The sequence below is a fragment of the Cherax quadricarinatus genome, chromosome 57, assembly GCF_038502225.1.
Source record: "Cherax quadricarinatus isolate ZL_2023a chromosome 57, ASM3850222v1, whole genome shotgun sequence".
Classification (NCBI taxonomy): domain Eukaryota; kingdom Metazoa; phylum Arthropoda; class Malacostraca; order Decapoda; family Parastacidae; genus Cherax; species Cherax quadricarinatus.
The window spans coordinates 11,132,280-11,145,949 of NC_091348.1; the positions used below are offsets into that span (position 1 = coordinate 11,132,280).

The window sequence follows — 13,670 nt, forward strand, 5'->3', positions numbered from 1 at the left end:
TAGTGGTAGCAATTTTAATAGTGGTTGTAGTTTTAATAGTGGTAACAATTTTAACAGTGGTACTAGTTGTAATACTGGTAGCAATTTTAATAGTGGTAGCAGTGGTAATAGTGGTAGCAGTTGTAATAGTGGTAGTAGTTTTAATAGTGGTAGCAATTTTAATAGTGGTAGTAGTTGTAATAGTGGTAGAAGTTGTAATAGTGGTAGTAGTTGTAATAGTGGTAGTAGTTGTAATAGTGGTAGTAATTGTAATCGTGGTAGTAGTTTTAATAGTGGTAGTAGTTGTAATAGGGGTAGCAATTTTAATAGTGGTAGTAGTTGTAATAGTGGTAGCAGTTGTAATAGTGGTAGTAGTTGTAATAGTGGTAGCAGTTTTAATAGTGGTAGCAATTTTAATAGTGGTAGCAGTTATAATAGTGGTAGCAGTTGTAATAGTGGTAGTAGTTGTAATAGTGGTAACAATTTTAATAGTGGTAATAGTTGTAATAGTGGTAGCAGTTTAATTGTGGTAGAAGTTGTAATAGTGGTAGTTGTTGTAATAGTGGTAGTAATTGTAATAGTGGTAGTAGTTTTAATAGTGGTAGTAGTTGTAATAGTGGTAGCAATTTTAATAGTGGTAGTAGTTGTAATAGTGGTAGCAGTTGTAATAGTGGTAGTAGTTGTAATAGTGGTAGCAGTTTTAATAGTGGTAGCAATTTTAATAGTGGTAGCAGTTATAATAGTGGTAGCAGTTGTAATAGTGGTTGTAGTTGTAATAGTGGTAACAATTTTAATAGTGGTAATAGTTGTAATAGTGGTAGCAGTTTAATTGTGGTAGTAGTTGTAATAGTGGTAGCAGTTGTAATAGTGGTAGTAGTTATAATAGTGGTAGCAGTTGTAATAGTGGTAGTAGTTGTAATAGTGGTAGTAGTTGTAACAGTGGTAGCAATTTTAATAGTGGTAGTAGTTGTAATAGTGGTAGCAGTTGTAATAGTGGTAGTAGTTATAATAGTGGTAGCAGTTGCAATAGTGGTAGTAGTTGTAACAGTGGTAGCAATTTTAATAGTGTTAGTAGTTATAATAGTGGTAGCAGTTGTAATAGTGGTAGTAGTTATAATAGTAGTAGCAGTTGTAATAGTGGTAGTAGTTATAATAGTGGTAGCAGTTGTAATAGTGGTAGTAGTTGTAACAGTGGTTGCAATGTTAATAGTGGTAGTAGTTGTAATAGTGGCAGCAGTTGTAATAGTGGTAGTAGTTGTAATAGTGGTAGTAGTTGTAATAGTGGTAGTAGTTGTAACAGTGGTAGTAGTTGTAACAGTGGTAGTAGTTGTTACAGTGGTAGTAGTTGTTACAGTGGATGTAGTTGTAACAGTAGTAGTAGTTGTTACAGTGCTAGTAGTTGTAACAGTGGTAGTAGTTGTAACAGTGGTGGTAGTTCTTACAGTGGTGGTAGTTCTTACAGTGGTGGTAGTTCTTACAGTGGTGGTAGTTCTTACAGTGGTGGTAGTTCTTACAGTGGTGGTAGTTCTTACAGTGGTGGTAGTTCTTACAGTGGTGGTAGTTCTTACAGTGGTGGTAGTTCTTACAGTGGTGGTAGTTCTTACAGTGGTAGTAGTTCTTACAGTGGTAGTAGTTGTAACAGTGGTAGTAGTTGTTACAGTGGTAGTAGTTGTGATAGTAGCAGTAGTTGTAACAGTGGTAGTAGTTGTTACAGTGGTAGTAGTTGTTACAGTGGTAGTAGTTGTAACAGTGGTAGTAGTTGTAACAGTGGTAGTAGTTGTTACAGTGGTAGTAGTTGTAACAGTGGTAGTAGTTGTTACAGTGGTAGTAGTTGTAACAGTGGTAGTAGTTGTTACAGTGGCAGTAGTTGTTACAGTGGTAGTAGTTGTAACAGTGGTAGTAGTTGTTACAGTGGTAGTAGTTGTAACAGTGTTAGTAGTTGTTACAGTGGTAATTGTTGTTACAGTGGTAGTAGTTGTAACAGTGGTAGTAGTTGTTACACTGGTAGTAGTTGTTACAGTGGTAGTAGTTGTTACAGTGGTAGTAGTTGTAACAGTGGTAGTAGTTGTAACAGTGGTAGTAGTTGTAACAGTGGTAGTAGTTGTAACAGTGGTAGTAGTTGTAACAGTGGTAGTAGTTGTAACAGTGGTAGTAGTTAACTAATAATTGGTAGTTACAAATAACTATCCGAGAAACAAATAGTTTTGTTACCATGAGAAAAATAGTCAAGGTAAAAACGTATATACAATGTTTATTAGAAAACAATATAAATTATAGAAAAAAACACACATCAACACCAGCAGATAAACATTATTCAGGGACATAAACATTGTCCTGGGACCAAAAACATTGTCCCGGGTCCATAAACACTGTATTGGTCCATAAACATTGTCCTGGGACCATACACCTTGTCCTGGGTTCATAAACATTGTCTTGGGTCATAAACATTGTCCTGGAACCATATTGTCCTTGGACCATAAGCATTGTTCTAGATCCATAAACATTGTCTTAGGCCCGTAAACATTGTCTTGGGGCAATAAACATTGTCCAGGGTCCATAAACATTGTCCCGGGTTCAAAAACATTTTCCTGGACCCAAAAACATTGTTCCGGCCCCTAAACATTGTCCAGGAACCATAAACAATGTCCAGGAACCATGAACATTGTTCAGAAACCATAAATATTGTCCGGGAACCATAAATATTGTTCTTGATCCAACCATAAACATTGTTCACGAAGTATAAGCATTGTCCAGGAACCATGAAATTGTTCACGAACCATAAACATTGTTCATGAACCACACATATTGTACAGGAACCATATACATTGTCCAGGAACCATAAACATTGTTTAAGAACCATAAACATTGTTCAGGAACCATAAACATTGTTTAGGAACCATAAACATTGTTCAGGAATCATAAACATTGTTCGGGAATCATAAACAATGTTCATGAACCATAAACATTGTTCAGGAACCATAAACACTGTCCAGGAATCATAAACATTGGTCACGAACCATAAACATTGTTCAGGAACCATAAACATTGTTCAGGAACCATAAACAATGTTCATGAACCATAAACATTGTCCAGGAACCATAAACATTGTTTAGGAACCATAAACATTGCCCAGGAACCATAAACATTGCCCAGGAACCATAAACATTGTTCGGGAATCATAAACAATGTTCATGAACCATAAACATTGTTCAGGAACCATAAACACTGTCCAGGAATCATAAACATTGGTCACGAACCATAAACATTGTTCAGGAACCATAAACATTGTTCAGGAACCATAAACAATGTTCATGAACCATAAACATTGTCCAGGAACCATAAACATTGTTTAGGAACCATAAACATTGCCCAGGAACCATAAACATTGCCCAGGAACCATAAACATTGTTCAGGAATCATAATATATATTAAGAAAACTGTTGCCAGACATCAGTCATCAACCCAACACGTGCTTCAGGGTTTTCATTCATTGCAGGTGTTCTGGCTAACATGCGGGACAAGCTCTCTGGTGTTCCAGCCGGCGTGTGGGACAAGCTCTCTGGTGTTCCAGCCGGCGTGTGGGACAAGCTCTCTGGTGTTCCAGCCTGCTTGTGGGACAAGCTGTCAGGTGTTATACAGCGTCGCTAGAGCAGGTGTTTTGCCTTCGTGGTGACACCTGTGCAGGATACAAGCATAGTTAGTATGGTCAGTGGTCTGTATAAGGGCCGTTAAGGCAGCAACTCTCTCTAACTTACACACACACACCTTTCTATACATAATTCACCCCTCGGATATTCCAAATTTACCTACTACGCCATCTACAAGTCTCGTCATTCTATTATTTAGGTTGGCACAACGATGCTTCTCTCCGCAGGTGGAGGTAGGTCATGCCTACAAGTCAGGCAAGGATAGAATCCTTATATTTTGAGGTAGGGAATTCTGCGCTTGTCTAACCTATAGGCATGACCAACTTCCACCTGTGGATTTGTCGGTGACACATCATCTTGGCGTGGTGGAATGAGTTACTTACCTGTGTGTCGGGTGGTGGAGTGAGAGGGGTGGTAAGGGCAACAAGGGGGGTGGTGGAAGTCTCCTGCCAGGGGGTGTCGCCCCTTCTCTCCTCCCCTGATCCACCAACACAGTATACTGTTGGAGAGAGAACTAGTGATAATGAAAGTGGTGATGGTGGTGATTGTGGTACTTTCGCCTGCAAGAGCAGGCGAAATATACACAAACACTGATCTCTGGCTGAAGGAGACTCGAACCTACGAACCTTGGAACAAGGTACGCAGTGCTATACCATTCTACCCACACTGGACCAATACCTTGGAGTCCGAGTCTCCTTCAGCCAGAGATCAGTGTTTGTGTATATTTCGCCTGCTCTTGCGAATTCCTTGCATTGTTCAAATCTCTAGTAAGGCTGATACATGCAGGGGATGAGATGAAAAGCTGTAAGCCTTCTCTTTGAAAGCTGGCTGCCTTGGATCAAAGTCTAGTGCAAGTTGGAGTCCAAGGTATTGGTCCAATGTGGGTAGATTGGTAAGGCACTGCGTACCTTGTTCCAAGGTTCGTAGGTTCGAGTCTCCTTCAGCCAGAGATCAGTGTTTATGTATATATATATATATATATATATATATATATATATATATATATATATATATATATATATATATATATATATATATATATATAGATAGATATATATATAGAAGAAGAAAAACTTTATAAAACTGGGTTGCTTAAATGTGCGTGGATGTAGTGCGGATGACAAGAAACAGATGATTGCTGATGTTATGAATGAAAAGAAGTTGGATGTCCTGGCCCTAAGCGAAACAAAGCTGAAGGGGGTAGGAGAGATTCAGTGGGGGGAAATAAATGGGATTAAATCTGGAGTATCTGAGAGAGTTAGAGCAAAGGAAGGGGTAGCAGTAATGTTAAATGATCAGTTATGGAAGGAGAAAAGAGAATATGAATGTGTAAATTCAAGAATTATGTGGATTAAAGTAAAGGTTGGATGCGAGAAGTGGGTCATAATAAGCGTGTATGCACCTGGAGAAGAGAGGAATGCAGAGGAGAGAGAGAGATTTTGGGAGATGTTAAGTGAATGTATAGGAGCCTTTGAACCAAGTGAGAGAGTAATTGTGGTAGGGGACTTGAATGCTAAAGTAGGAGAAACTTTTAGAGAGGGTGTGGTAGGTAAGTTTGGGGTGCCAGGTGTAAATGATAATGGGAGCCCTTTGATTGAACTTTGTATAGAAAGGGGTTTAGTTATAGGTAATACATATTTTAAGAAAAAGAGGATAAATAAGTATACACGATATGATGTAGGGCGAAATGACAGTAGTTTGTTAGATTATGTATTGGTAGATAAAAGACTGTTGAGTAGACTTCAGGATGTACATGTTTATAGAGGGGCCACAGATATATCAGATCACTTTCTAGTTGTAGCTACACTGAGAGTAAAAGGTAGATGGGATACAAGGAGAATAGAAGCATCAGGGAAGAGAGAGGTGAAGGTTTATAAACTAAAAGAGGAGGCAGTTAGGGTAAGATATAAACAGCTATTGGAGGATAGATGGGGTAATGAGAGCATAGGCAATGGGGTCGAAGAGGTATGGGGTAGGTTTAAAAATGTAGTGTTAGAGTGTTCAGCAGAAGTTTGTGGTTACAGGAAAGTGGGTGCAGGAGGGAAGAGGAGCGATTGGTGGAATGATGATGTAAAGAGAGTAGTAAGGGAGAAAAAGTTAGCATATGAGAAGTTTTTACAAAGTAGAAGTGATGCAAGGAGGGAAGAGTATATGGAGAAAAAGAGAGAAGTTAAGAGAGTGGTGAAGCAATGTAAAAAGAGAGCAAATGAGAGAGTGGGTGAGATGTTATCAACAAATTTTGTTGAAAATAAGAAAAAGTTTTGGAGTGAGATTAACAAGTTAAGAAAGCCTAGAGAACAAATGGATTTGTCAGTTAAAAATAGGAGAGGAGAGTTATTAAATGGAGAGTTAGAGGTATTGGGAAGATGGAAGGAATATTTTGAGGAATTGTTAAATGTTGATGAAGATAGGGAAGCTGTGATTTCGTGTATAGGGCAAGGAGGAATAACATCTTGTAGGAGTGAGGAAGAGCCAGTTGTGAGTGTGGGGGAAGTTCATGAGGCAGTAGGTAAAATGAAAGGGGGTAAGGCAGCCGGGATTGATGGGATAAAGATAGAAATGTTAAAAGCAGGTGGGGATATAGTTTTGGAGTGGTTGGTGCAATTATTTAATAAATGTATGGAAGAGGGTAAGGTACCTAGGGATTGGCAGAGAGCATGCATAGTTCCTTTGTATAAAGGCAAAGGGGATAAAAGAGAGTGCAAAAATTATAGGGGGATAAGTCTGTTGAGTGTACCTGGTAAAGTGTATGGTAGAGTTATAATTGAAAGAATTAAGAGTAAGACGGAGAATAGGATAGCAGATGAACAAGGAGGCTTTAGGAAAGGTAGGGGGTGTGTGGACCAGGTGTTTACAGTGAAACATATAAGTGAACAGTATTTAGATAAGGCTAAAGAGGTCTTTGTGGCATTTATGGATTTGGAAAAGGCGTATGACAGGGTGGATAGGGGGGCAATGTGGCAGATGTTGCAAGTGTATGGTGTAGGAGGTAGGTTACTGAAAGCAGTGAAGAGTTTTTACGAGGATAGTGAGGCTCAAATTAGAGTATGTAGGAAAGAGGGAAATTTTTTCCCAGTAAAAGTAGGCCTTAGACAAGGATGTGTGATGTCACCGTGGTTGTTTAATATATTTATAGATGGGGTTGTAAGAGAAGTAAATGCGAGGGTCTTGGCAAGAGGCGTGGAGTTAAAAGATAAAGAATCACACACAAAGTGGGAGTTGTCACAGCTGCTCTTTGCTGATGACACTGTGCTCTTGGGAGATTCTGAAGAGAAGTTGCAGAGATTGGTGGATGAATTTGGTAGGGTGTGCAAAAGAAGAAAATTAAAGGTGAATACAGGAAAGAGTAAGGTTATGAGGATAACAAAAAGATTAGGTGATGAAAGATTGAATATCAGATTGGAGGGAGAGAGTATGGAGGAGGTGAACGTATTCAGATATTTGGGAGTGGACGTGTCAGCGGATGGGTCTATGAAAGATGAGGTGAATCATAGAATTGATGAGGGAAAAAGAGTGAGTGGTGCACTTAGGAGTCTGTGGAGACAAAGAACTTTGTCCTTGGAGGCAAAGAGGGGAATGTATGAGAGTATAGTTTTACCAACGCTCTTATATGGGTGTGAAGCGTGGGTGATGAATGTTGCAGCGAGGAGAAGGCTGGAGGCAGTGGAGATGTCATGTCTGAGGGCAATGTGTGGTGTGAATATAATGCAGAGAATTCGTAGTTTGGAAGTTAGGAGGAGGTGCGGGATTACCAAAACTGTTGTCCAGAGGGCTGAGGAAGGGTTGTTGAGGTGGTTCGGACATGTAGAGAGAATGGAGCGAAACAGAATGACTTCAAGAGTGTATCAGTCTGTAGTGGAAGGAAGGCGGGGTAGGGGTCGGCCTAGGAAGGGTTGGAGGGAGGGGGTAAAGGAGGTTTTGTGTGCGAGGGGCTTGGACTTCCAGCAGGCATGCGTGAGCGTGTTTGATAGGAGTGAATGGAGACAAATGGTTTTTAATACTTGACGTGCTGTTGGAGTGTGAGCAAAGTAACATTTATGAAGGGATTCAGGGAAACCGGCAGGCCGGACTTGAGTCCTGGAGATGGGAAGTACAGTGCCTGCACTCTGAAGGAGGGGTGTTAATGTTGCAGTTTAAAAACTGTAGTGTAAAGCACCCTTCTGGCAAGACAGTGATGGAGTGAATGATGGTGAAAGTTTTTCTTTTTCGGGCCACCCTGCCTTGGTGGGAATCGGCCGGTGTGATAATAAATATATATATATATATATATATATATATGGAAGAAATCACAATAAAACGCGTGATTGCAAGTATGAAAAAAATACCACAGTGAAAATAGGAAATAAAATCTAAGCTCTTTGATGCGCTTACACACATCTTCCTCTGATGATGTGTGTGTCAGCACATGAAAGTGTTCATGAAAGGAGAATCAACAACACATGAACTATTTTATCAGGCTACGTTGCGACCGCTGTTGATCTTTATGAAGTGTTTGACAAGATCTTGCTATGTTTACGTGTGTTTTTGTCTTCAGCATTTCTTGGCTATGACCATCACTTCCTTCCCAGAAGTCTTCACTCTGGAAAATAAGTTTTTGTAATAACTTCCATAAGACACCAAACTTAGTTCGAAGTTTCTGAATCGCTCAAGACCCAGAATAGATCATTTCCTCTCGAGGGAGAAACCACAATTCATCTTTGTGTGAGGAAACAACGACTATATAATACTGATACCCATCACAGCTGGTCAGTGATAGACACTGTCATACACGGTGAATAATGGTGGTATTATCTTTGTCAGGAGTCATAGGAACCTCTCGTGACGCTGCTCTTAGTTATATTGTGACCAGCTCAGTGGATCACTTGTACACCTGACTGATGCCTTCAGCTGGCTTGCAGCTCAACTTCGTAAAAAAGCTTAAGCTCACATCATATAAGATAATAGCTAAGCCCTTCAACACACAATGTGTTTTATCTTCATATATTGAAGTCCATGACATACACACTGACATCCTGCATAATACCACAAGCAGAGTTGTATCAAGGAAAAAAATGTAAATGAAAGTCTTTACATAAATGAAGCAATATGACAGTATCTTGTTCTGTCATCATAATAATAAAACAACTACGTGCATGTGTTGTCTCCCCGTCTGAGGTAATAACAGTGACTTATACTAACAGTTATTTTACCACAAACACTAAAGTTCCATCACGATGAACATATTTGTTCACATGTTTAACAGCCTGACCTGTTGTTCTAGAAGTGACTACTAGAACTATTGTTCTAGAGGTAGTTACTAGAACTGTTACTCTAGAAGTTGTCACTAGAGCTGTTGCTCTAGAAGTTGTCACTAGAGCTGTTACTCTAGAAGTTGTCACTAGAACTGTTGCTCTAGAAGTTGTCACTAGAGCTGTTACTCTAGAAGTTGTCACTAGAACTGTTGCTCTAGAAGTTGTCACTAGAGCTGTTACTCTAGAAGTTGTCACTAGAGCTGTTACTCTAGAAGTTGTCACTAGAGTTGTTACTCTAGAAGTTGTCACTAGAGCTGTTACTCTAGAAGTTGTCACTAGAACTATTACTCTAGAAGTTGTCACTAGAACTGTTACTCTAGAAGTTGTCACTAGAACTGTTACTCTAGAAGTTGTCACTAGAACTGTTACTCTAGAAGTTGTCACTAGAACTATTACTCTAGAAGTTGTCACTAGAACTGTTACTCTAGAAGTTGTCACTAGAGCTGTTACTCTAGAAGTTGTCACAAGAACTGTTGCTCTAGAAGTTGTCACTAGAAATGTTACTCTAGAAGTTGTCACTAGAAATGTTACTCTAGAAGTTGTCACTAGAACTGTTGCTCTAGAAGTTGTCACTAGAACTGTTACTCTAGAAGTTGTCACTAGAACTGTTACTCTAGAAGTTGTCACTAGAACTGTTGCTCTAGAAGTTGTCACTAGAACTGTTACTCTAGAAGTTGTCACTAGAACTGTTACTCTAGAAGTTGTCACTAGAACTGTTACTCTAGAAGTTGTCACTAGAACTGTTACTCTAGAAGTTGTCACTAGAACTGTTACTCTAGAAGTTGTCACTAGAACTGTTACTCTAGAAGTTGTCACTAGAACTGTTACTCTAGAAGTTGTCAATAGAACTGTTACTCTAGAAGTTGTCACTAGAACTGTTACTCTAGAAGTTGTCACTAGAACTGTTGCTCTAGAAGTTGTCACTAGAACTGTTACTCTAGAAGTTGTCACTAGAACTGTTGCTCTAGAAGTTGTCACTAGAACTGTTGCTCTAGAAGTTGTCACTAGAACTGTTGCTCTAGAAGTTGTCACTAGAACTGTTGCTCTAGAAGTTGTCACTAGAACTGTTGCTCTAGAAGTTGTCACTAGAACTGTTGCTCTAGAAGTTGTCACTAGAACTGTTGCTCTAGAAGTTGTCACTAGAAATGTTACTCTAGAAGCTGTCACTAGAACTGTTACTCTAGAAGTTGTCACTAGAACTGTTGCTCTAGAAGTTGTCACTAGAACTGTTGCTCTAGAAGTTGTCACTAGAACTGTTACTCTAGAAGTTGTCACTAGAACTGTTACTCTAGAAGTTGTCACTAGAACTGCTACTCTAGAAGTTGTCACTAGAACTGTTACTCTAGAAGTTGTCACTAGAACTGTTACTCTAGAAGTTGTCACTAGAACTGTTGTTCTAGAAGTTGTCACTAGTCTCAGTAAAACAGTCTAGATTTGAGTGCACCAAGTCTGTCTTTTCTGCTAAACACTTCTTGCTTCGTACATATCCTTCCTCAGAATCCGTAGATCACATGAATACAAATCAATCGATCAATTTTTTTATCACTATTCCTTCTATGAATTGTCATACCTTGTAATGCATTACAATAAGTTCCATTACGTTCACTTCCATTCTGATAATATCCTTATGTATATTATAATATTCAGTTGTTATGTACTTTGACATTGTATACAACCAGTCCCAAGCTGTATACCTGCCATCTCTAGTTTGTATTGGCTGTATGTTGGGATGCCATACGTTAGTGTCGCTGAGCTCTCAGTAGTATCAGTTACCAGCAGTATCAGTTACCAGTGTCATAGGGACTCATACCAACTGTTACTGATTCACCGTCTCTCCTTACATGATCACTGACCGTTATTGAGTCATTCTGCTGACCAAGCATGTTTAAATGTCGCTCGCTCTCTGGGCATGATAGGAGGTAGCTCAGCATAGGGTAGCAGAGACGGCAGGTCAGGCTTGGCGGTTCCTCTCTTAGTGCCCATAATAATAAGTTACCAGCTGTCCGAAGTGTGTAATTTTACCTAATTCATGTTCGAACCCCCGCATGACACTAGAACTGTTGCTCTAGAAGTCGCTAGAACTGTTACTCTGGAAGTTGTCACTTGAACTGTTGCTCTAGAAGTTGTCACTAGAACTGTTACTCTGGAAGTTGTCACTAGAACTATTGGTCTAGAGGTTGTCATTATAACTGCTGTTCTAGAAAATGAAAGTTAAGACACATGTGCAACATCTGGATATCTGGATATCAATAAAGATATCCAGATGTTGCACATGTGTCTTAACTTTCATATTGTCGGTATTTTATACCTTTCTTGCACCACTGCTGTTCTAGAAGTTGCCACTAAAGATAGTTTCTCCATTAATTCCGTGTGCCGCTACTGTCATCTGAGTGGTACTCAGTCAAATGCCTTACTGAAATCTATGTACAGTAATAATGTATTCTTTGTGTTGGTCTAATGCTTCACATATCTTACGTAAATTCGTAGGCCATGAACGAATCTTCGTAAAATCGTGCTGAGATTCATTGGTCAATTTATATTTTAAAGGTGGAATTGAAATCAGGATGATTGGTCTGTAATTTGAGGCTAACGTCCTATCTCCTGCTTGATAAATGGCTGCCACATTTACCACTTTCCACTTGGATGATATCCATTTGTAGTGATCTGTTGAAGGGCGTAGCTGATGGTTTACAAGTTCCTCCTCATATACCTTTAGGACCTTTGAAAACAACTCGTCAGGGCAGGTGTTGTATTTGGTTTACACACATTTGTTTGAGTTCCATGTCATTAATGACTTTAACAGGTAAAATTATTGTTATCTGGGGTTTCTTCCCTGTTCTTTTGTGTAAAAAACAAAAGAAAATAATGTTAAAAATGATACACATTTCTTTGTCACTATCTGTGAGCTAACTTGAATTATATTTAAGTTGACTATCTTTTTCCTGCTCTCGTTCACATATACTTGAAAAAAAAACCATTTTGGCATGATGTTTGACTTCCTCGCAATCTTAAACTCATAATCTTTTTTAGATTAACTTATTAATTTTTGACTTCTCACTTAAATTGAATATTTTGTTCAGTAAGACGGCACTCACCTCTTGATTCGCTAGTAACTATCTCTCTTTATACCAAAAAGATGTTTTAATCTATTGTTCATCGATATAGATTCATTTATATTTGATGTAGTTTCTCTGTTAGGAATATATATTGTTGTGGCAGTGTGCAGGATGCTCTGGGAAATATATACTGGCAGCACCTCCACCGTACGTCAGCTCTCCTCTTAGTAATCCCGAGTAAGGTCACTCTAGTTTTTGTTACTTAGATAATCTCTTGACCAACATAGATGGCGCGGTTTATTTGTCTATTGTTCCAGTCACGGTATTGTGCCCTGTTTTGTGCTTTGATTTTGTGATATATTGAAATTAAGTGACGCGTGACCGTTCTCTCCAATATATCTCCATTAACTTCAAAATTGTTATATATCAGAGAATCTTTCTTTGTTAGAACCAGGTCAAGCAGGTTATTTCTTCTGCTTGGCGCAGTCAAAAATTGTTTAACAAAACAATCGTGGGCTATTTCCATAGTTTCTAGTCTCCAGATTTCCTCTCAGATTGTTCCAATCTAACATCGTATCCAGATGCCTAAGCAATATCTCCCCAAAGAAATTTACCATGATCACTATGTAGATGAGATGGTCAGTATGTCAGTGTGACTTTGTAAATGGTCCAAGTCAGACCGAGACGTCGTCGTTAGCTCCTCTCTCCTGTGTGTGGTTATTTGTGTATTGATCCATTCAGGGTATTGTGTCTTTGATCTCTATGTCACATTCAGCATTACCTTCCCAGGTTCTACAAGAAACTGCAGCCTCTCTTTATATAATTTTTAATGCAGAAGTTTAAATTTCCCCTGACTTATATCTCAGCATCACCTGCCTTCCTGTTGACTCTCAGTGTGGGGGAATTTATACCTCTGTGTATGTGTGGGTAACCCTCAGTATACCCGCCTGTATGAGGTTACTATCATTATATTCCTGTGTATGGGAGCTACTGTCACTACGTGATGTGTGTTACACTACGTGATGTGTGTTACACTACGTGATGTGTGTTACACTACGTGATGTGTGTTACACTACGTGATGTGTGTTACACTGCGCGATGGGTGTTACACTACGTGATGTGTGTTACACTACGTGATGTGTGTTACACTGCGCGATGGGTGTTACACTACGTGATGTGTGTTACACTACGTGATGTGTGTTACACTACGTGATGTGTGTTACACTACGTGATGGGTGTTACACTACGTGATGTGTGTTACACTACGTGATGTGTGTTACACTACGTGATGGGTGTTACACTACGTGATGGGTGATACACTACGTGATGGGTGTTACACTACGTGATGGGTGATACACTACGTGATGGGTGTTACACTACGTGATGGGTGCTACACTACGTGATGGGTGATACACTACGTGATGGGTGATACACTACGTGATGGGTGATACACTACGTGACGGGTGATGCACTACGTGACGGGTGATGCACTACGTGATGGGTATTATACTACGTGATGGGTGTTACACTACGTGATGGGTGATACACTACGTGATGGGTGATACACTACGTGATGGGTGATACACAACGTGATGGGCGTTACACTACGTGATGGGTGTTACACTATGTAGTGGGTGATACACTACGTGATGGGTGTTACACTACGTGATGTGTGTGTTACACTACGTGATGGGTGA

The 13,670-nt window shown here is 39.5% G+C and overlaps 1 protein-coding gene across 3 annotated transcripts in view; it reads right to left on the bottom strand.

The window, feature by feature from the left end:
- Nucleotides 1-2,210: 2,210 nt before the first annotated feature.
- LOC128693388 (uncharacterized) overlaps nucleotides 2,211-13,670 on the bottom strand; it is an 831,955-nt gene continuing 820,495 nt past the window's right edge. For all 3 annotated transcript variants that reach the window (XM_070097363.1, XM_070097364.1, XM_070097362.1), the window contains 2 exons: nucleotides 4,010-4,125; nucleotides 2,211-3,655 (listed from right to left, as the gene is read on the bottom strand). In XM_070097363.1, coding sequence (XP_069953464.1) covers nucleotides 3,611-3,655; nucleotides 4,010-4,125 — 161 coding nt within the window. In that variant the 3' untranslated portion in view covers nucleotides 2,211-3,610. The remainder of the gene's footprint in view (nucleotides 3,656-4,009; nucleotides 4,126-13,670) is intronic.